The following is a 21,576-nucleotide window of genomic DNA, read 5'->3' as shown; positions in this document are numbered from 1 at the left end:
ATTAAATATATTGTAGGCCCTGTAAATCAGATGTTTTAACAATATAATGTAGCACAGTCTATGCTTTTATTTTTAAGGCTATCTCCGTGTCTTCCGCTCGCGCTCTCTCTCTGTGTGGTTGTGTTGACGCAGCGCAGTGCAGCCAGGCGCAGCACATCATAAATCTCCGCTGCATGTAATGAATTGTGAAGTAGCAAACAGGGAAATCAAGGACACGCACTTCGTTGGGTGTCCGTGGCAGCTCGAAGAACAACAATTAGTTAAAGGTAATCGAATAACAGCCAGTAGGCCTACACTAGAATCCTAAATCATCCTCTCTCTTTTTCTTTTTACAACAATAGCCTTTACAATCTTTGTTTCATACAGAAAGACGCATTATCCATCATCCATTTTGAATGTATTATAGGATGTTACCAAATTACCCAGACGAAATAGATTTAGGCTAAGTAATAATCACTTAGTCTGGGAGAGAAAATATGCTTTATAAATATACGTTATATGGCTCTTCAGTGTTGTCAAGTGATCGTGATGGTTGAGGATTAAAAGTAGGCTACTGCCATCAGTGAGAGCATGAAAGGATTTTTTTTCGGGAGGGTTGGGGGGGGAGGGTTCTGAGGCTACTTTCAAACATTAATCTGCAGAATAAAATTTCTAACAACTTGTAATCTGAGGTCAATTGATCAGTTCTGCAGTAGTGTAAACTGAATTATTGATTGACAGACCATACAGAATCTCAACAGCACTTTTCCTTGTTGTTTGTCTCCACCTAGTGACACAACTTTCACAATACAGGAGCCTAAATGCTTTTATTTTTTCTGCTTGCAAACGATGGTGCAAACCATTGAGGATAGCAATCCATTAATACGTGATTGAAAAAGACAAGGTAGCCTACAGTACAATAAAGTCCAGTGTTTGTGTTATATACTACTGTAAATGCTTAAAGCCAAAGACAACTAAATTAAAACCTGCAATGCAGTGGAGTCAAGTCAAACTTTGTTTTTGTTTTAATTGTCTTACAATTTTATAATAGAAGAACATCAAGTTACTGTAGGTCATCATTATTGGATTTATAAATACGTATTTCCATATTACAAGGACTTTGTTGACTTGAGATAATCTTTTTTTTTAATCAAACTTGAGACATTTAGATTTTGTTCACATTAAGTATTCTTCCAAGGACATACTGTATATTGTACATTTTGCTCTACTGTACGTGTACAACTTATTAGTGGTGGCTTGTGATTAAGTCATTTTCAAGTACAAGTAGCCTATAAGTTTAAGGTACCTGTACTTAATATGGGTGTTTCCATTGTATACTACTTTACACTTCTACTCCACTACATTTCAGAGGGACACATTACATATTTTACTCCACTGCAATTATTTAACTGCTGAGGTTACTTTGCAGACTAAGATGAGTTTATAAAATATGATTCATTGTTAAAGATTTAACTACCCCAAAGTATAAAAGTGTTAATTAGCTCATCTGGCTACAACAATAATATAATTTAATGGTTAATGACAATATCAGCAATCCAGTCCACACTGACAAGGGCCATTCTCCTGCATGACTACTTTTACTTTTGATACTTTACATACTTTACATACATTTTACTGATAATACTTCCTGCCTGCTCTTCATTTGTGTTTCCTACTTTTAGCTTTTAGTCTCTATAATCTTAGGTTTCATTTTGTCCTATTTAGTTATTCAGATTCAAGATTCAAAATCCTTTATTAATCCCACAATGGGGAAATTCACACTGTTGCAGCAGCAAGGGATAAGAGGAAAGTAGAGGACACACGTTAACACAAAACAATAATAAAATAATTAAATAGAGTAAATATTAAAATAGTAAAATGCATTTACAGTAATTGCACAGTAAATAGTAAATAGTAAAAAGTAAAAGTAAAAGTAAAAGTATTCTACATTCTTCTACTTTTTTGTATTTTGGTTCTTACCTATCTCACTTGTTCTTATGATGTATGTTACGTTCCTTTTATAATGTGGAATTGCTGCTTTTAAAGGGTCTTAATACTTTTGCCACAACTGCGAATGAACATTTTGATAACACAAAAGTAGCTTCTAGTAGCCTACTTTATGTTTTATTTAATTAGAAAGACATGTATTACTCTGTTTGGTACTATGTGTAATACATTCGAACTTTACTGTCTATTGTATAAGAGAGACACATCCTTGTTACATTTGTTGCATATCCTCTTGATGCCGATACATGGTCCTTTCTCCTCCACTTGTCTTCAGTGTACCAGTTCTCTAAACTACACGGCGCACGCTGATTGGCTGAAGTGCAGCGTCGCCACTAGCGGACCAATCAGCGTGGGCCACGGTGAGATTTTTTTCGATCTACTTTCTCTTGGAGACGCAGCGGCAGCAGTCAGCGTGTTGCTAACAGAGAAGCCAGTTCAGAGAGCAGCTAAAATCATGAGACCGTTTTTACTTGGTGAGTGACAACAGCAACAGTTTTTCTGATTTCATAAAAATGTCACTTTTGTTTGTGTGTTAATGGTAGGTGTATTTGACAGCGTTTCCGCTACTGTGGTTAGCTTGAATAACGTTAGCTAAGTAAGGTGCACAGAACAGTGCCAGGCCTCTGTTATCGTTAATAAACGTAAATTTCACTTGCTGTTACATAATTATGCATATACACTGTATTAAAATAGGCTTACGATGTCCTCTCAGTGCTTACTTTAGCTGCTCTGACTATTTCATTTAACGCATTTGAGCATACACTGTTGAGAGTAACGTTAAACCTTTTGTATCTTCTTCATCTCCTTCAGGAGTGCTGGGCTGCTCTTTGGTCCTGTCTGTCCAAGCCTTTTATTCAGCTAGTGATGATGTTGTTGTGCTCACCCCCTCCAACTTCAACAAGGAGGTGATCCAGAGTGACAGTCTGTGGCTGGTTGAGTTTTACGCTCCCTGGTGAGTCCATAATATAACTTTGGCGGCCATTATTCATTGGCAACAAGTTCCCTCAGATCCCCCAAGTAGTGACCATAGTTTCAATACAAGCATGTTACATCGACTGAGTGATGTTTGAGTCATCCGTTTGTAATGGCTCCTCCTCACAGAAACATTAACCGTATGATCTGACAGGAATGTGAAGACTTGTATCTTATGCAAAGTAGTTCCTCCCAGATTTGCATTTTTCACAGAATGTTAATATTGAGTAATTTGGTACTGTGATTAATTTAAGTGACAAATACTTGTATTTTTTTTTTAAATGTTTGAACTATAGGAATATCTCGATGATGAAATTAAAATGTTTCTGGACTTGAATACTGTTTGTTTACTTTCTTTCTAATTTGCAATGCACATATTTCAAACTTTTGTCACTAAACATCAACATGAATTTGATCAAGTATTCCCCTCCCTGTCCCTGCCCTCTTTTCATCGCAGGTGTGGCCACTGTCAACATCTAACTCCTGATTGGAAGAAGGCGGCCACTGCCCTCAAGGTAAACAAAATGTCTCTCCTCATGTTGCCAGTATTGGTCCTATCAGGGCAACGATGACAAAATCAAATATCAGAATATTTAAGTGAGTACTGCTATTGGAAATATGACCGTTGGATTATGATGATTTGCTTGCACTAGATATTTGCAGACATAAGAAACAATTACTTATTAATCAGGCAGATATAATAGGCTCGTTCGAGATTTGTGTCCGACCTGATCCCGACTCGCTCTGACGTCATGCACACGTGGGCAATGATAATCTCACGAGATCAAGACGGCCGCAGGTTTGAGACGCAGGCAGCGCAGTTGCTTTTCACCGACTGCAAGACCCATGCGGACCCAGAGCATGCTGGGAAACGCCTGCCTCTCAGCTGATTTAACAGCTGACTAGTTCAGAATCTACTCAAAATGATGACGTTTTGTATTAACGTTTTATTGTTTTTGAATCAGAGGGATTTTAATTGCCATTTGTCTGATTTAAAGGCGTATTCTGTACAGAACACATGTTGTGTGCCTGATAGTGACGTTAAGAAATCAGAGACTAAATCCGTTCAGATCACGGATCATCTACAGTTGTTCAACATCAGCAACAGATCACATGTAGAACATTTTGACAGCTACTCTGTCTTAATAAAAACAACTGGAGACTGTGTACAAGCTGATATATGTATCTGATAACATTTTATTAAATCGGAATCGGACCTAACAGGATGCGAGTGTTTCTTTGACTTCCTGTTCAGCATGAAGGCTGCTGGAATGTCCGACTTTACCGCGCCTTTTTGTCACCGCCTCCTGCTGCTGTGCCTGCTCTTGTCCACTTTACAGGCGAGGCGCAGGTCATCTCGAACGAGCCTATTGACTTAGGAGGTACACTAGAGGCATTCATTGTTCATTTCACTCAGCTAAAACAAGCCAATAAGACAATTGACCATAAAGACAACACTGAAGCTATATCATGATTACGAAGCTCTCAGCTTTGTCCCACCTACAAGTGTTTAGAAGTTTGTAACTCACCAGTGAGAATAACACAAACGGAGGCATGAGACGTGGGCAGATATGGGACTGTAGTCAAATATTAGTGAGTCTCTTTTTTTATCTGGAACACATTTAATATTCATTGTTTATTTCATGGAATGTGCTTTTCTGCACATAGTTATCACCTCTAATATTATTTATCTAAACAACATTGTGTTTGGGGACAAATCCTGCAGACATCAGTAACTGTTGCACTTCGTGTGGCGCCCAGATTTGTAAAACGCCACACAAATGTTCCGTGAAGAAAATGAATTTTTTTTTGCTGTAATCAAAAGTTGAGACTGCACACTCCAACCTTCTTTTTTTCCCCCCTCTGAAATCCTGCAGGGTATTGTCAAGGTTGGTGCCGTAGATGCAGACCAGCACAAGTCACTGGGTGGCCAGTATGGCGTCAGAGGTTTCCCCACCATCAAGATCTTTGGAGCTAATAAGAACAAGCCAGAGGATTACCAAGGTACAGACAACACCACTGCAGAAAAACACAAACAAATAGTTTCTGTTGCTGAATACGCAGCTTTGTGAATTTGAAGTCTTGCTCTACAGTGACATTATCAAGCCCAGCAGAAAAAGCTGTCTATCAGTTCAGAGAAAAGGGGATGTAGGTGTCAGAGAGGCCACACACTTACTCCGATTCTCCACTGAACGCGTCTGTGCTGTGTTCTGGTTTTGTTCGTCCTCGCTACGTGCCATTCCACACCCGGAGCGTCTCAGAAGCGGAGCGTCTTGCTGCCCGACTCACAGATTTGATTGTCTCTACAAGTAATAGTACTCTACAGAACAATCACGTGTTTATTGACCTTCTACTCTAGACACTCTTGCAATTAAATTCCATGCCTTCTCTTTTCTGGTGTTGTCCTTGAAGAAGAAGAAGAAGAAAAGATCTGTGATGTCGTACTATGTTTTTTTTTTTTTTTTTTAACCTCCAAGATGAATCTCTCATTGTCCGTGGTGTTATAAAGGAGACATATACGATACAGGAGGGGTGTCTTTTGGTAAACTGACTGGATAGTCTCGCTGTTTCACTTCTTGCCCGGCTGTGCGAATGGCCCGCAACTCGCGTGAAAATAGACCAGCCGCGTATCTTTAGCGGATCGCAGAGCCGCTTCACCCAGGTTTGACTTGAATGGCTGCGATTGCTCGCGGGGGTCGCGCCGCCTCCGGAACGCAGCGTAGACGCGGCCAGTGGAAAATAGGAGTTACACTCCATCCTTTCGCACTGAATCACTAATGTGCTCTCAAGGTCTTTTTGGACACTTTTATTACTGTTGAGTTAGTTAAAGTTATTGTGAGGAAGACTTTGAGGTTCTATAATGAGTTCTTGGCTGCGATGACTGACCTCTGCATCCTCTTCACCCTTCAGGTGGACGCAGTAGCCAAGCCATCGTGGATGGAGCCATGAACTCTTTGCGCACTCTGGTGAAAGAGAGGCTGAGTGGCAAGTCTGGCGGCTCTGGCTACAGCAAACAGGTAGACCCCGTGCATTGGCTTTTTGTTGCAGTTGGTCAAAATGGTGAAAAATCAAACACTTCAGTGAACTTCAAGTAACACTCAACTACCCTCCAGCAGAGCGGTGGCGGCGGCGCTGGCAATAAGGAGGATGTAGTCGAGCTCACTGATGACAACTTCGACAAGATGGTGCTGGAAGGTGATGAAGTGTGGATGGTGGAGTTCTTTGCCCCCTGGTGTGGACACTGCAAAAAGTGAGTTTGGTACCTGACACAGTCCGTCCACAGCTGTGGAAAACCGTGAAGACCCCCTCACTAGTGCAAGAAAAACAAGATATCTGTCTGTGATTTCTGCCACCCCAGAACAACAGAGGGTTGTTGGAATTTGTGTGTGCTGCTCAAAGCACTGGAAGGTGTTGTTATGACTAAACAGTGTTTCTTTCTGGATACAATGTCCCAGTAAATCTGGATAATCCACAGACGGGCCTGAAAACCCTTTTTTATTGAGACTATTATTCAGTTGACAGTAATCCCTACTCAAACTGTTTTGTGTTTAGTTTATTTTCCTGAACCATGTGCAACATTTTCTACATTTGAAGTCAGTATTTCAGAAGCAGAGATTTGTTTGGTAAACAATACACTCACATCTAATTTTGACTTGTGAATTCTCTACTGTGGAATTTAATTCCTACATCATACTCTACTACTGTTTTTGTTTTGTTTTTTTTAACCATCACTCTCTTTGTCAACAGCCTGGAGCCTGAGTGGGCAGCTGCAGCCTCAGCTGTCAAGGAGCAGACCAAGGGCAAAGTTCGCCTCGGAGCTGTTGATGCTACTGTACACCAGGCTGTGTCCAGCCGCTACGGGGTGAGTAAGAAGCCATACTAGTCACCGTGAAACGAGGGGTTTAAGCCTTGATTACACTTACATGCTCTTCTTGCTGGCATTGGACATTAAAGGTGCTCTAAGCGATGTTTGGTGACGGCACGTCTTGTTGACGTTCAAAGTATTGTCAACAAAACGGAGGCTAGCTCGCCCCTCCCACCTTCTCATCCTGTCCCCTCTCCCTCCCTTCCGTGCTTCCGCGCACCCCACCCCCAAATCCTTCTTGTCGGTTATTGGCTGGAACGCTGGAAGATTGTTATGTTTGGTGGTGCAGGTTGGCACAGTTTGTTTTTGTTGCCGTTTGTGGAGCCTGGACTGTCTACAGAGACCACAGGTTTTTTTTTTTTTTTTTTTTTTTTTAAATAGTGTGTTCAGGGGACAGGCAGCTCGCGGATAGCGAGGAGATGTTTGCTGTATGTGACAAAAAATGTTGTAGCCTAAAAAACGCGTGGCATCACTTGGAGCACCTTAAAGTGCTCATATTATGCTTTTTGGCTTTTTCCCTTTCCTTGATCGTGTTATATATATCTTTTTTGTGCATAGGTTTACAAAGTGAAAAAGCCCAAAGTCCACCCCAAAGGGACTTACTATCTTCCAGAGAACACACTGTTCACAAACTGCTCCAAACAGCTCTATTGTAGTCCAGCCTTTACTTCCGTGACGAACATGCGTCACTTTGTAACACGTTATAATGCTCGCCCAGCTGCTAGCATGGCACTCCCTCATACTCTGCTTCTGACTGGCTAGTAGTCCTTACCGAGGTACTGAGCATACACAACACATAGTGAAGTACAAGCGACCCCTCCCTCTGGTTTCCCCTCAGCCAATGTCTTGCGCTCTAATTGGCTGTAGCTCCATGGCAGAGTCCCTGACATCTCCAGATCTTTAGCCTGCTAGATATCTGGAATGTTTCCAGCCTCTTGTCTCGCATTTTTGAAAGGTTCACAAATCACGCTTAAGCGTGTGCTCGCAAGCACTAAGCCAATGCCGATTTGCCTCAGATATGGGACTTTGGTCGGAGAGCTCCAAAAACTTTCCCAGAGCAGAAAATTAGGGCTAACATTAAGGAACAATATATGTTGTTTGTGTAGATCCGTGGATTTCCAACCATCAAGGTATTCCGCAAAGGTGAGGAGCCCGAAGACTACCAAGGAGGCCGCTCCCGTGGAGACATCATCGAGAGGGCTTTGGATCTGTTCTCTGACCACGCTGCTACTCCTGAACTGCTGGAGGTCAGTACACTTGTGTATTTGCGTCATACATTCATGTATGAAAGTTAATAGTGCCGGTATTAGACTAAATTCACAAAATTGGGCCAGAAGGGCTTCCAGTAAGCACCTGTTGATGCTTTTTGTAATCTTAGTCGTATTACAATATTTTATTAAGTGTGTATTTTGCAACTGTGTTGCTGAACACAATACTGATAAAACTTATCAGTTTACTAACACTTAAATATTGGCTGTTTGATCATGAGCAGTGACCGCAAACAAAAAGAAATTCAGACTAAATCAACACAAAATTCAAAGAGCTCTCTGATCAACAACACACTTGTTACCAAAATTAGACCCAAAAGGGAAAAAAATATGGATCACAGTTAAACCCTTGTTGAACCTTAACAATATTAGTTTCTATATGAAATGATGTGAATGTACATAAAACGTGTGTGTGGTAAATGTTTGTCTCTCAGATCCTCAGTGAAGACCTCTTCAAAAAGACCTGTGAGGACAGTCAGCTGTGTGTGATAGGCGTCCTGCCACACATCCTGGACACAGGTGAGACCAGACACATCTCTGACTCTGAACATGTTCAATAATTAAATCTACTATCTTTTAACAGTAGTAGTAGTAGTAGTAGGAATTTGAAAACTATTGTAGTGTTGGGACATTTCATACGCCAGATATGGATGCATTTGCTTTTGAATTCTTGAATCATTCACCACCCACTGTCCTTGTGTCTCCGCAGGCGCAGCAGGTAGAAACGGCTACCTCGAGGTGATGAAGAAGATGTCTGAGAAGTACAAGAAGAAGATGTGGGGGTAAAGATGAGAGACCAGTCATGATTGTTATACAAATGACTAATTATGACTGGGACTAATCGCCTGCTCTCCCTTTGCTTCCACAGATGGCTGTGGACTGAGGCTGGAGCTCAGATGGAGCTGGAGGCCTCTCTGGGTATTGGTGGCTTTGGCTACCCTGCCATGGCCGCCATCAACACACGCAAGATGAAATTTGCTCTGCTCAGGGGTTCCTTCAGTGAGACTGGCATTCACGAGTTCCTCAGGTAGGGTTTTTTTCTCACCATTACAAGAATCAAAGTAAAAATATGCTGAATGATGGCGCTCGCATGGTTCATCTTCTCATTTAGGGAGCTTTCTGTGGGCCGTGGCTCAACTGCTACACTGGGAGGTGGCAACATGCCCAAGATTCACACTGTTGAACCCTGGGATGGCAATGATGGACAGGTGAGTGGGAGCCTCATAGTGGTCTCATGATCAGAGATTTTACTCCTATATGTACAGATGACAGGGTTGAGGCCTTCAACCAAACTGTGTTAAACTGGATAGACATTGTATGTTTTTAATCGTTTTTATACATTACGTTAAATCACACTGCACGTTTTACTCATGTAGCTCATGTTGTACGGATCAGTCGATTAGGTCTTGAGAACACCAACGTTTAATTCAAACAAGACAACCTCATCCTCAACACTGTTGACAAAAAGAAAAAGGCAGCAATTGTTAAAAGTGTACAAAAATTGTATATAGATCTGCCGATTGTCGGGAAGATGCAGACATTATAGTCTGCCTGTTCTGCAGCAAAGTTCAGTTTCATTTCTATCACCAAAATTTCTAACATGCCAGAAATATATTCGATCATGCGACGGACAGATTGTTGATCATTCGGGCAATTAATCAGGTGTCCTGACCCGCCTCAAACATGCAACCGCAACAGATCTGGCGGGAAATTTGGCCTGGTTGAAAAATTAGTCTGGGGCGACCAATTTGGAGTTAAAATGGGGTTTAATGTGTACTGTGTCTGCCCCACTTAATACAATAAACCTCTACCTGCTCCTTGCGGTCTCTGTACTGCAATCATGCACACAGATGGGTATATCATAAACACTTCTATTATGTAATATGGCAGTTGGGGTGCTTCCATGTTTCTTTTCTCAGAGTGAAGAGTTTTTTTTTTTTTTTTTTTTTTTTGTCTTACAGGCAAACAGTCCAGCAAAAATATCTCTTTTTTTTTTTTTAAAGCTCCACAAATTTGACATTTATCTATAAATGAGTTGGGTTGATCATGATTAACTCGCTCTTGGCTAACAGTTTGTCTTCATTTTATACTCCTTGTCAACCGCAGCTTCCTGTGGAGGAGGACTACGACCTCAGTGATGTAGACCTGGATGATGACTTTGATAAAGATGAGTTATGATCCCAAACGGGGCGGGATCTGATCCAGACTGGCTTGGTTGGATCTGGTCTGGTCCTGTGCGACTCGCCTCCCCTCTCCTGTGGACGAATGGGAGGCCCGGTTGCCCAGTTACTGAAATATTCCAGAAAAGACACATAAGAGACACCTGCAGTTTCTCACATCATCTACATCAGTCACACAGGACAGGAGGGAGGGAGGGAGGGAGGGAGGCAGGCGTGTGTCGTGTCCCTGGAGTGAACTCTGCCTCACATACCTGCTTAACGTTAGAAGCTGCATATTTATACGGCCGCCGTCAGCTGAGCGGAGGGGGGAGGTTCTGAATGTGGCATCTTTAGTTGTTCATTCACATCATTTTAAACATTGTTCCCCTCTCCCTTCTTCAACATCTCAAGCACCTAATTTTAAAATGTGGACTTGTCAAAATAACACTTCAATGTCCAACTTAATGTGACTCAATACTTTCTTTTTTTTTTCGTCCTTTTTTTTTTTTTAAAACCAGTAAGTGAGAATCTTGGTGAGTCTGTCCAGGACAAAGGGTTACTGTGGGACTCGTGTAGATTTTTCTTACACGACTTTATTTCAATTGTGTGAAAACAAATTTTTTTGTTACAAAAATAAAAAGGAATAAAAACAACCACAGCCTTCTTATTTACGTAAACTGTTACAATATCGGAAAACGTTTATCACCAAGTGCATGCAATACCAAAGGCATATAAAAGTTGTCCAGAAGAGCAACTTGTTAAGCAACAGTTGATATCCAGAACAATAAGCCACTTTTCAACACCGTTAAATTGAATCAAATTATAAGAAGTGATGTAATTAGTTTCCTCTTAGTGTAACATAATGGGATTTATAATACTTGTGAGCATATAATCCAGTCAGTATAAATATATGATATGGCACTTTACTTATGGAGAACAGGTAAAACCCATTTCAAAGCAAGAGAGCTTTTGAAAAGCATGTACATGTACACAAAATACCTCAAAGCACACAAAATACCTCAAAGCACGTCATAGTCCACAGAAAAGGAGCCACATTGACGAAAGAAGTATCCATTAATGTAAACAAGACAAGGAGTGTTTTTTTTGTTTTGTTTTTAAATGAAAGGACTGTCTGGTCATTGGATTGTGATGATGACTGTCCTGTGGATGTGGGTTTGTGATTGTGTTTTGGAGAGTGTGTGTCTGTTAATGTCTCTGTCCTCAGAACTGACGAGATGCTCCCTGATCTGACTGCAGCAGTCTGACAATGGACGGGTCGCTCTTGGCACCTTTAATGAACTCCTCCAGAGACAATCTACCTGTGAAGCAGAGACCAAAAAAAAGATTTACAGACACCAGTAGTCGAGCATGTGATGGAGAGGTGAATCATGCAGCAGCTACCCACTAAAATCAACAGAAAAGCTTCTGATGTTCCTTTTGAGCTTATGTGCTTACAATATAACCACTGCTGCCCCAGATAACCGTGCAGTCTTTTAAATAAATTACAATGAACTTAAATTAACATTCAATGACTGAATGATTGAGTTATTCATTGCTGTCAAATTAACCAACAGGTGACGCTGTTGTACTATTTTTATGTAATTCAGAAGGCATTGATTACCAGCATTGATGTGACAAAAAGGGCCAACACTACAATTTGTTTTGTATTAACTATTTCAATATTACTGATGGCAATTATTATTATAAACATTATAGTTTGTAAGATTATGAAAATGATGGTACTTCCTTTTAGTACGTACTTTCTAAGTAATTCATTTAGAACTTCCTTTTAAATCATTTTTATTAATTGGTACTGCAACATAATGCCTCTATAAATAATATTGAAATTACATAAAAAATAATCCAACAAAATTAAACTATATTAAAATGAAATATTCAAATATCAAAATATTTTAGATTAATATTCATTTTTATAAATATTTTATGAATATTTTTAGGAAACTACATATCCTCGGGCAGCAACATATTTAAATGTTGAATGAATGAAAGTGCATTATATGTCTGCAAAACCCTGCGAAAGTATTCAAAAAGATGAAATGTAATCATATTAAAAAATGGCTAATAAAAGCAAAATAAACTGCTCTTGAGTAATAGCATTTTAATTACAATGAATAGAATGCATGCTTGCACTATTTAAAAATTTTTTACATCTCACTTGAGATTTTTACCCAGTGTGTCTTACCAAGCAATAGTAAGCATTTTAAAATAAAATGTGACAATGCAGGCAGCAAATGGTAGATGGTGGTAAACATTCATTTAAATGTTGACTAATCTACCACAAAGATAAAGTGCAACAGTACACCATGACTTGTTTCAAATAACTACCACTTCCTGTCACACAGGGTCTGTATAAATTGCATTAGAAAGGAGCTGCAGCCGTAGGCCTGATCTGTGGTACCACGTGATGTTATCAAATTTGAGACCCACAGTTTGACCTCCAGACTTTCTGAACATTCTGCTTCAAAACAAACTGAGATGCCCACTCCCATATGAAAATCTCTAAACATCTTACTGAAATGTGACGTGTCAGAACAGCATGCTTAAGTACATATCACACGCCATCACCTTTTCGCACTAAAAGTCAAGCCACTGACATCGAGGTCGCTGAGCAGGATGAGATTCAAAAGGCTAAGAGGCTGTAAATGATCTCGTGTTCATGTCATGTTGTTCTATGACTATTTCTCTGACGTCAATCTTCTATATGTCCTTTACTTACCAAACTGCTCTGTGAAAGGGTAAGTGTATAATGTCATAATTGCATAACTAATATTTCAAGTTTATTGAAGACATGAAATATTTCATATTCCATGTCTAGATTTGGGAACGCTTTACTTTAAACCCCCCCCCCTATTTAACATTTATAAGCAGTATACAAACATTTAATAAATGGTGTACAGAATTTGTCAGCACTTATAACTTCTCCTATGAAGACATATTTTATATTATTACAACTGTTTTACTATATTGTCTTTCACTATGTTTATACACCAGCCTCCACTTGGAATGGGTGCCAACAGGAGCAGTTATAGTTGTTTCTGCTTACAACTACAATTATTAAAACCATTCATTACATTAATTATATAGTACTTATATTCCTGTTAATGTCCTGTGAGAAGAAGTAAGAAGCCAGTTTTATTTAGGACTCCCACTTGCTTTCACAACTGATAGTGACAGTTGGTTATGACATCTCCTTACAAAAGGCATAAGCACATCAAAATAAATCACCAGTCTTACCATCATTGTCAATGTCCATCTGTCTGAAGATCTTATCTGTCCTTTTCTCTGGTGTTGATTCATCCTCAGGCATCTTCATCACTGATGATACCATCTTGTAAATTGCCTACAAAGGAGGGTGAGAACAATTGTTGTTGTGCGCATATTAATAGTGTTGGTTGTCCGTAGGAAGCATGAATGATAATGAATAACTGTTCCCACCTGACATATTTCTTTCATATTTTGTCTGAATGCTTTGACCTGTTTTCTGTTGCTACCTGGAAATGATGGTGCTCTGGCAACTGAGGCTCACCCTGCTGTTACACTCACAGTAAGTCACTCAGAACATGTGTCAGATGTGTCTGTTTGTATCTTCTACAACTATACAGATTTCAGATCATGTAAAGGTCTGTGATGAGAGAACGAGTTTTGCTGAAAAAACAGAAAGCATTCACCAATAACAAAAGCACTGATGCACATATTTTTTTTTTTTTTTTCACATTCATTTGTATCCACAAACACAGCGGACTAAGCCAATATTGATATGGCCCTGCAGGCTGCTCAGCTCACCATATTGGAAGAGTAAATATAGCCACAGTGATAAGAAAAACAAAAAAGGGCAGCCTCCATCCATGATGTGAGGTGAAAAAATATCTTATGAATTCAGAACCGCAAATGACTACTGGGCCTAAAAACAGTCAGAAACCTTAAATGCATACAACACACATAATTAGGGCTAAAACTAAGTTAGTTAAGTGAGTGGATTAATCAATATTTGGTAAGTCCTCAGTTGCAGTTGCTAAAATGTGAGGATTAGCATTTGCATTTGAATAAGCATTGTATAATAACAGCTACATTTTATGGTCTGCATAAAAAAAACAGATGCTGTGCTAGAACATCATTAGGTCACATTTATATCTCAGAAGATGTAGAATAAGGCTGATCCTGACCCAAACTAGGCAAAAGACTGATGTATACATCAATAAAGAAACCCTATTTTGTCATACAGTATGTCCTCACCTGAACTATCTCCAGCATCTCTGCCCGGCTGATGTAGCCATTCCCGTCCAGGTCGTACATGCTGAAGGCCCAGCGCAGCTTCTGCTCCAACCCGCCGCGAGATGTCACGCTCAGGGCGATGATGAACTCCCTAAAGTCGATGGTGGCATCACCGTTGGTGTCAAACGTGCGGAACACATGCTCGGCAAACTTTGAAGCGTCTCCGTATGGGAAAAAGTTGGCATAGATCTTCTTGAACTCCTCCACAGTCAGGTGGCCGGTGGGACAGTCCTTGAGGAAGCCGCGGTACCACTCCTGGAGCTCGTTGTCGCTGAACTCTGTATTTTCTCTCAGGTCGTTCAGGACCTCGGGCCGCAGCTTGCTGTTCTGTTTCCCCATGACACCGCACTCTCAGGCAGGCAGATAGCTGGGCTGGTTTTTCTACCTTCTCCTTCTTTCACTTCTCCACTCGCCCTGTGCTTTTACTCTCCACGTCGCCGGCTGCTCGGCTTACTCTGCTCCTGTGGAAGACCGACAACACTCATTAATATCCTTGTGTGAATATCATAAATTATTCATTGGTTCAATAAATCCTCCCAGCGCGCAGCAGTGTTTTATCATAAAACGTGCTGATGATGCTTCTTAGGCAGCCAAGCTGAGAGATACATCTGGACAGTTGAGGTCCAATCACAGGACAATAATAGAGATAGGATTACAACTCAGATGTCATGATGAGGTTACAATATGTGTCTACTGTATGTGTGTGTGTGTGTGTGTGTGTGTGTGTGTGTGTGTGTGTGTGTGTGTGGTGGGGGCGTGGCTGTGTCTCTGTGAATACACTATTAATCCTCTGGCGTGGTGATAATTGATCGACCCTTAACTGCAGGGGGGAGGGACAAGTGTCCTTAGGCATTGTAATTCTAAACAAATCCACTTTCTAAAAGGTCAGGCTGATACTGACTGTTGTTCCTGAGAAGGCCAGAGTGACATTCATCTCAACAATAATCCTCACCTTTATGTGAAAATGAATATTCTAATTGATTTTAAGCAGTTGGAGTTCATACACTGATTAAAGAGAGAAACACAAATTATGGATAAAAAAAATACCAATGCAAACAAGGACACTGAAGCATTTGACCACCTGGGCCTATTCACCTCTGGTTTCTGTGGTTTGTCTAAATTGGGTTTCCATGGTTATATTCTGCTAAATCTGTTTATTCATGTATGCAGGGGTATTCATGATTGAAGATAGGAGGAGGCATACAAATAACATATCCAGGATAAAGCCAAAACAACATTAGATGGGACACTGTGTTCATGCAACCCAGCGATGAAGCAGAGGGAAACATGGGTGTGTTAGTAGGCAACACAGTTACGACGTCTGCACACTGATTTAAAAAAAAAATATTGGTGACATACATTTTGTCAGTATGTAAAATGTTTATAAAGACACATTGTCATGATCCTGGGTTTTGTTTAGTACCCTGTTTTATTTTGTAGGGTTATTTCCCATGTCTTGTTTTCTTTTTGTTTCTTTATTTTTCAAATGTACATTCACTTGTCAAATACATTCAATTTGTCAAAATGTTGGCACAAGAAATAACAGTATTCACAAACAAAGGAAAGAAAGAAAAAAGTACAGGACATTAGTGCAATAATACAGTGTCATGTCTTGTTTGTCTTGTTTGACTTCCTGCCTTATGTGTTTTCCCGCCTTTGTGATTGTCTGCCCCGCCCTGATTTGTTTCACCTGTTCATCAGCCCTCGTGGCACCTGTCTCTCGCTACAACCCTCGTCGCCTCGTGTATTTAGTCTGTGTGCTTCCTTTGTCTGGAGTCAGTTGGTTGTCATACTTGGTGTCAAGAAGTTCTGATTGTTTTCTAGTGCTCTATTTCCTATTGTTCTTTTCTTGTTTATATATATATATATATAAAAAAAAGTAAAAACATATGACAGCTGCCTGCTTCTCTTTTGGAAATCAAAAGAAATGTGTCAAAACCTGAGCAAATCTTTTACAACACGAATCTGGTAACGTGTGCGTGGGAGGGACAGAAAAAGAGATGTGCGAGGGCAGGGAGGAAGAAAGAATGGAAAAAGTATGACACATAGAAAGAAAAACTATATCCAGCTAATACCAGCGGTTCAATTACATAATAATCCTTCTGAATAACACCTCCACTCTTCTGTGTTGCGTATAATTATTTTATGGGAGAGAAAGATGTATTATCCCTATGTTCTCTCTCTTTCAATCATTGAAATCCCATTGCTCCTGTGTTATTGGCACCAGAACAATTTGATCTGGCGTAGAACAAATGAGCGCAGTGTGAATTTGGATGAGGTCTTTTCTAGACGCAGACGCCCTCATTTCTCATAATTGTCACATGGGTGTAATTTCCTGCAATTTTATGAATTGAAGTCACAGAGTAACATGAGAGGCAGGCAGGTTTGAGGAAAAGCCAGTGACATAAACTCTTAACAATGTCACTCTGGCATATGGATGGAAAAGAAATCAATGAAACCAGATGCACACATTGTCTCTTACCCCAGTGTTCTTATTTAAGCACATTAAATCATAAAATCAGCAATTCAGCAAAGGGCACAGCAATAAAAGGCATAAAGGTTGGATATGCCTAAGATTAAAGAGTCTACAGGCTGTGTGAGGCTGTACTTAGACAGATAGTGGGGATTTGAGCTCAATTCTAACATGTTTGCAAACTAAAGTCTGTACACTTGATAAGTAAAAAACTTTGACCTGCTGGAGGTGCTAGGGGGAAAGTAAGGGAATCCCCAAAGTCATTAGCATGGCTATGCAAAAAACATTATCTTAAAACAGAGCAAAAGCCTTCTTTTGCATTGTGTGGTGTCTTAACCTACTGTGTAGTAAGCTTGTGATCGTTACGGTGCAGGAGTGACCGACTAGAATAAAAGTGATGCTCACTTTGAAAATATAATGTCATTGTCTGCTGACAATGTTTTAAGAGGGCTATGGTAAAAATGACACACTGCCCTGCAGGCCGGACCGTAGTCCTTCCGTTCTAACATACAACAGGATGAGGAAGCAGCAGAATCTCCTTAGCTCTGGGTCACATGGACTTTTCCAGGACAGCTCAGTGAGCAGGCTGAGCTGGAGCAGACATAAATATGGGCGTTGCTATTTATTCACTCAAACACACAAAACCACATGAAACTCAGAGTATTCCAGGCTGGAAGACTTAAAAGTGCTGCCCTGATGCTTCAAGAACCTCGGCTGTTAAATTAAGAGCTTGCTTTTAAAAGGAGATAGTTGTAATTTAGAGCTAAAACAGCAAAACAGTGTGTACTCTGGTCAAGAGAATGCTAGTTAAAAAGAAAATACAAACACTCGTAAACATTTTTTACAGACTCTCTTGGCCTCTGAAATATGCTCATCAAAGCCTAAAACTAGATTCCCACAAATAAAATATGGGTTGCAATCAAGGCGTATTCCATATTTTTTTAACTTCTTAAAAAAAATTACACTGATCAAGCAAATTTCTGTGCTTAAGCAAAAACAGTTTTAGAATAATTTATAAATACTGCAACAAGAAAACTATATAAGTTATGGTTAGCGTTGTTACTTGCTGCAGGGACTGTTGCTTGCCCCTACGATGGGCAGTTAGCTGTATTGTTGTTCCATTTGTGCCTATAAAATGTAAGTGATTCCCAAATGCATACAGGTCTGCTATTTTAGACGTCACAGGATGTTTTAGATGTTTTCACAGCTGGGAACTGATCAAGTCATTTTCTAAAGTTGCTTCTTGGTGCAGTGGAAAATGTTTTAAACTGTGGTCAGAAATAACTGCTAGATAGTGCTCTGACATCTACGTGACCTTCTTTGCAGAGAGAGTCACGCTCTTTCTGCCTTGATTGCTAGAGATGCAAAATAAGTTTGCAACACCAAACACTGTCTGCGAGCGTTGTTTGATACACAGCAGCCCCTCGAGATGGCCATTCCAGATTCAATGTTTGCAATTCCCCTCGATTACACAGCAACAGTCTCTCTTCTTGTCCCCAACCCCCATAGCTGTTTCTGCTGTGTATGGTCCACTTTTTCCAGTGGGTTCCCTGCCATATGAGACTGGTTCACACAGGCTACAGTGCAGCAAGTATCCCCCACCCCGAAGCTCCGGTGGAGATCTTGTAAAACTCTGACCAGGCCAGTTTCACTGCTGTTTGCCAATCTTAGGCCCACTTCATTTCCTGGGCCTGTCACTAACAACAGAGAAAGCCTCCATTCTTTTCCCAGATGCTCATTACTTCTTGTCTTAGCGTACAATAAATCCCAAAGACAGTTAGAAACGGAGAGATGAAAGGTGTGCGTTTAGATAAATAGTAGTAGTAGTCCATCCATCCATCCATTAAGCATGACACATATCCGATGGAGCTCATTACGCTTCTGATAGTACATCAGTTAGTGAGTGTACGAAACAAAATCAACTGGTGACTGACAATATTTACAACCAAATGTTAAAACTAAATAATGGTTGGCAAAGAAATTAAAATATATAGTCAATGGACAGACTTAATTTGTAGTTGGAGATATCCCTGGTTCCAGCTTCTAAACTGTGAATATTCACTTGTTGTCTCTGTTGTCAGTCATCCATGTTAAAAAAAAACTGTTGGTTGGTCAAAACAAGACATTTGAAGACGTCACCGTGTACTCTGGGAAATTGTGATTTTTTTTTTTCTTTCACTATTCTCTGACATTTAATATATAGCCTAAACAACCTATCGATTAATAAAAAAACTTTTAAATCAGCAGGTTAGATAATGAAAATAAGCGTTAGTTGCAGCCCTAAAACCGGGTTTGTTAATTGGCTGGATCATTTCCAATTTCTCCCCCCTGCCCAAAATAGGACTGACTACATTTCACAGAGTATTTCCCATCCTCAACTCTGCATAAACACGACGGAGAATATTTTTCATGCTGTCTGTGTTGTGCCTCTTTTGAATGGAATGTAAATCAAACAAACTGATATGGCTCGGTGCACAGAAAGAAAGAAGAGTTACCATTTTAGTGGTGCGTGTAGCCTGCTGTGCAGTGGATGAGCAGAGCAGCACTGCAGCCTGAAGTTCTGTGTACTACTAGTAACTATAAGATTGCATCAGGTGGGTGAAGAGTTAGTCCAGTGTAAGAGGAAGAAAAAGAGAAAATTAGCTCTCAAGTTATTCTTGCTTTCAGCGCTGCTTCGTGGCAGTCTCTCTGAACTAGTGTCAGAGAAAATCATGCAGTGGATCAGGATGAAGTCCCCTGACACACCAGTAGTCAAGGCAACAGGATATTAGTGCTAAGGCTTATGAGAGGGAGGCGGTGTAACTATCAATCTGGGGCAAGATACAGTATATCGAGACTCAAGAGATACAAGACTTTTTTTTTTCTGTTGCATTTCAAATTTCCAATATTTGCTATTGGTTTCCAAAACAGTATAATCAATACAGCATTTCTTTCTTATTCAGTTAGGGCCCTCCACAATGATTTTTGCATAATATTAATTGCTCAAAGGTTCACTACTGCAAAAACATTATGTTATTTTTTTTTATATTAGCAGCAAGGTTGTAAGATTGTTAGTTTTTTCGACTGGTGAGTGGGCTCATTTATTTTTCAAAAAACTCTCACATTTTGACTTTGGTCTTGTTATTAAAAAGTGTGAGATAAAATAGAAGCAGCAACAATAGTGAGGAATAGTTGTTGAAATTAGAGGGCTGGCAAGCATAATTATGGCAAGACAAAGTTTTTAGGGATTGGATAGTGCCTGAGTGGGCAAAGAAGCTTGACACATCTTTTTCATCAATATTATTACCTTTTTACCTAGTCTTCACACCATATAGTTTTGTTAGTGCTAGGCAGTAACTCAATATTATCATTTATAGACTTTCAGAATAATCCTGTAGTGATTATATGAACTTATTATATCATCGTTCTACACATATCTGTTGTCCAAACAAAACGTTCAAGCAAGATGTGATCAAAAATGAAAATAATTTAGTTAGATGAAAATCTCATTGAGCTCAAGATATCTTTTGCAGGAGAACAAATATACATGTACATATACACATCATATCACAACAAGACAAATTAATTAACAAGAAACAATTATAACACACACACACACACACACACACACACACACACACACACACACACACATCTACACTATTAGTTATTATATTAACAAGTTATTAAAGTTGTTGTTTTACGCACAAGATTTGCTCCAACAGTGGAACACAGCTCATTGCTATGAACAGTTGTACGGTATGTGTTTATGTCATGTGGTTGTGTATACATTTGCCATATTATGATATATAGTCTTATTGATACAGGAACATCCTCATAAATATTGTGATAATGATTTCAAACATATTGCTCAGCCCTACTTTGTCTTCAACTAAATATAGCCTATACTGTACATGGATAGGCTATTTGTTTACAGTGAAGCTACTTGCAAAACTTGCATTGATTAAAAATGTACTTTTGAGTCTGGATAATACTTTAAAACAGCATTAATATATCCTGAAATGTAGGTGAGATGTAGGCTAGTCTTGTATGGGTGTAGCCCATAGACCGTGTAGCCCTTTACTTTTCTTTTCTTTTTTAGCCCTTTACACCCTCGCCTCTTCTGTATTGGGGGAATTGTAAAGCAGACCAGAATAGACACTGGAGCAGACTCGACACTACAGTAGCTTTAACCAAGATTTGTTTTTTTAATAAAGACATGAAAACTTACCTATTTTAGGAGTAATAATGGTTTATGAGTCTTCCGGTTGAAGAGCCCACTCCGGTTAAACCCACTTTCCCACTTCACGTCACCAACAGACCAACTTAACCGTTATGTTGCAGTAGCCGAACCTAACACCTCCTCCTACTGATAAAACTCTGTCAAATCCAACACGAGAACAATTTTTAAGATGCTCGCGTGAATTTTACGACCCTCTGACAGTTTCAGAGAGAGAAAAATACATTAAGTTTACAGGAATAGTCTTAATGTTGTTGTTTTTTAAAGATAGGTTCTTATTTAGTCGCTCCTTCCTCTAGTTCCTGGTGTAGCGTCTTTATCATTTAGTGGAAGATGTGGCA

General features: G+C 39.8%; 2 protein-coding genes across 3 annotated transcripts; one reads left to right on the top strand and one right to left on the bottom strand.

Moving 5' to 3' along the window:
- The first annotated feature begins 2,270 nt into the window (after positions 1-2,270).
- Positions 2,271-10,903, top strand: pdia6 (protein disulfide isomerase family A, member 6). Of its 2 annotated transcripts, none has more exons than XM_031322548.2 (13): positions 2,271-2,459; positions 2,797-2,938; positions 3,416-3,473; positions 4,836-4,962; positions 5,869-5,975; positions 6,075-6,208; positions 6,706-6,820; positions 7,930-8,070; positions 8,526-8,610; positions 8,801-8,873; positions 8,960-9,118; positions 9,203-9,299; positions 10,198-10,903. In XM_031322548.2, the coding sequence occupies exons 1-13, from the start codon at positions 2,441-2,443 to the stop codon at positions 10,267-10,269; spliced, it is 1,329 nt and encodes a 442-aa protein (XP_031178408.1). In that variant the 5' UTR covers positions 2,271-2,440; the 3' UTR covers positions 10,270-10,903. The 2 variants fall into 2 exon arrangements, with proteins under 2 accessions (XP_031178408.1, XP_031178407.1); XM_031322547.2 differs by having other exon boundaries at positions 6,072-6,208.
- On the bottom strand, positions 10,752-21,576 carry hpcal1 (hippocalcin-like 1). Its single transcript, XM_031322571.2, has 4 exons — positions 21,227-21,576; positions 14,505-15,004; positions 13,506-13,611; positions 10,752-11,569 (listed from the first exon to the last, which is right to left on the bottom strand). Exons 2-4 carry the CDS (start codon positions 14,880-14,882, stop codon positions 11,472-11,474), a joined length of 582 nt encoding a protein of 193 aa, XP_031178431.1. The 5' UTR covers positions 14,883-15,004; positions 21,227-21,576; the 3' UTR covers positions 10,752-11,471.

Source organism: Sander lucioperca, chromosome 19 (assembly GCF_008315115.2).
Source record: "Sander lucioperca isolate FBNREF2018 chromosome 19, SLUC_FBN_1.2, whole genome shotgun sequence".
In the NCBI taxonomy this organism is placed as follows: Eukaryota; Metazoa; Chordata; class Actinopteri; order Perciformes; family Percidae; genus Sander; species Sander lucioperca.
Note: the sequence above shows the minus strand (reverse complement) of the source record. Positions and strands in the feature narration are given on the sequence as shown.

What these genes read in the sequence shown, in the direction of transcription:
- hpcal1 (XM_031322571.2), bottom strand. Translation starts at nt 14,882, where the DNA reads ATGGGGAAACAGAACAGCAAGCTGCGGCCCGAGGTCCTGAACGACCTG. An exon ending in AGATGCTGGAGATAGTTCAG is followed by an intron (nt 13,612 to 14,504) that starts GTGAGGACATAC and finishes CCTCCTTTGTAG; the next exon opens with GCAATTTACAAGATGGTATC. An exon ending in GATGGACATTGACAATGATG is followed by an intron (nt 11,570 to 13,505) that starts GTAAGACTGGTG and finishes TCTGCTTCACAG; the next exon opens with GTAGATTGTCTCTGGAGGAG.
- pdia6 (XM_031322547.2), top strand. An exon ending in CTGTGTCCAGCCGCTACGGG is followed by an intron (nt 6,821 to 7,929) that starts GTGAGTAAGAAG and finishes TTGTTTGTGTAG; the next exon opens with ATCCGTGGATTTCCAACCAT. An exon ending in TACAAGAAGAAGATGTGGGG is followed by an intron (nt 8,874 to 8,959) that starts GTAAAGATGAGA and finishes TTGCTTCCACAG; the next exon opens with ATGGCTGTGGACTGAGGCTG.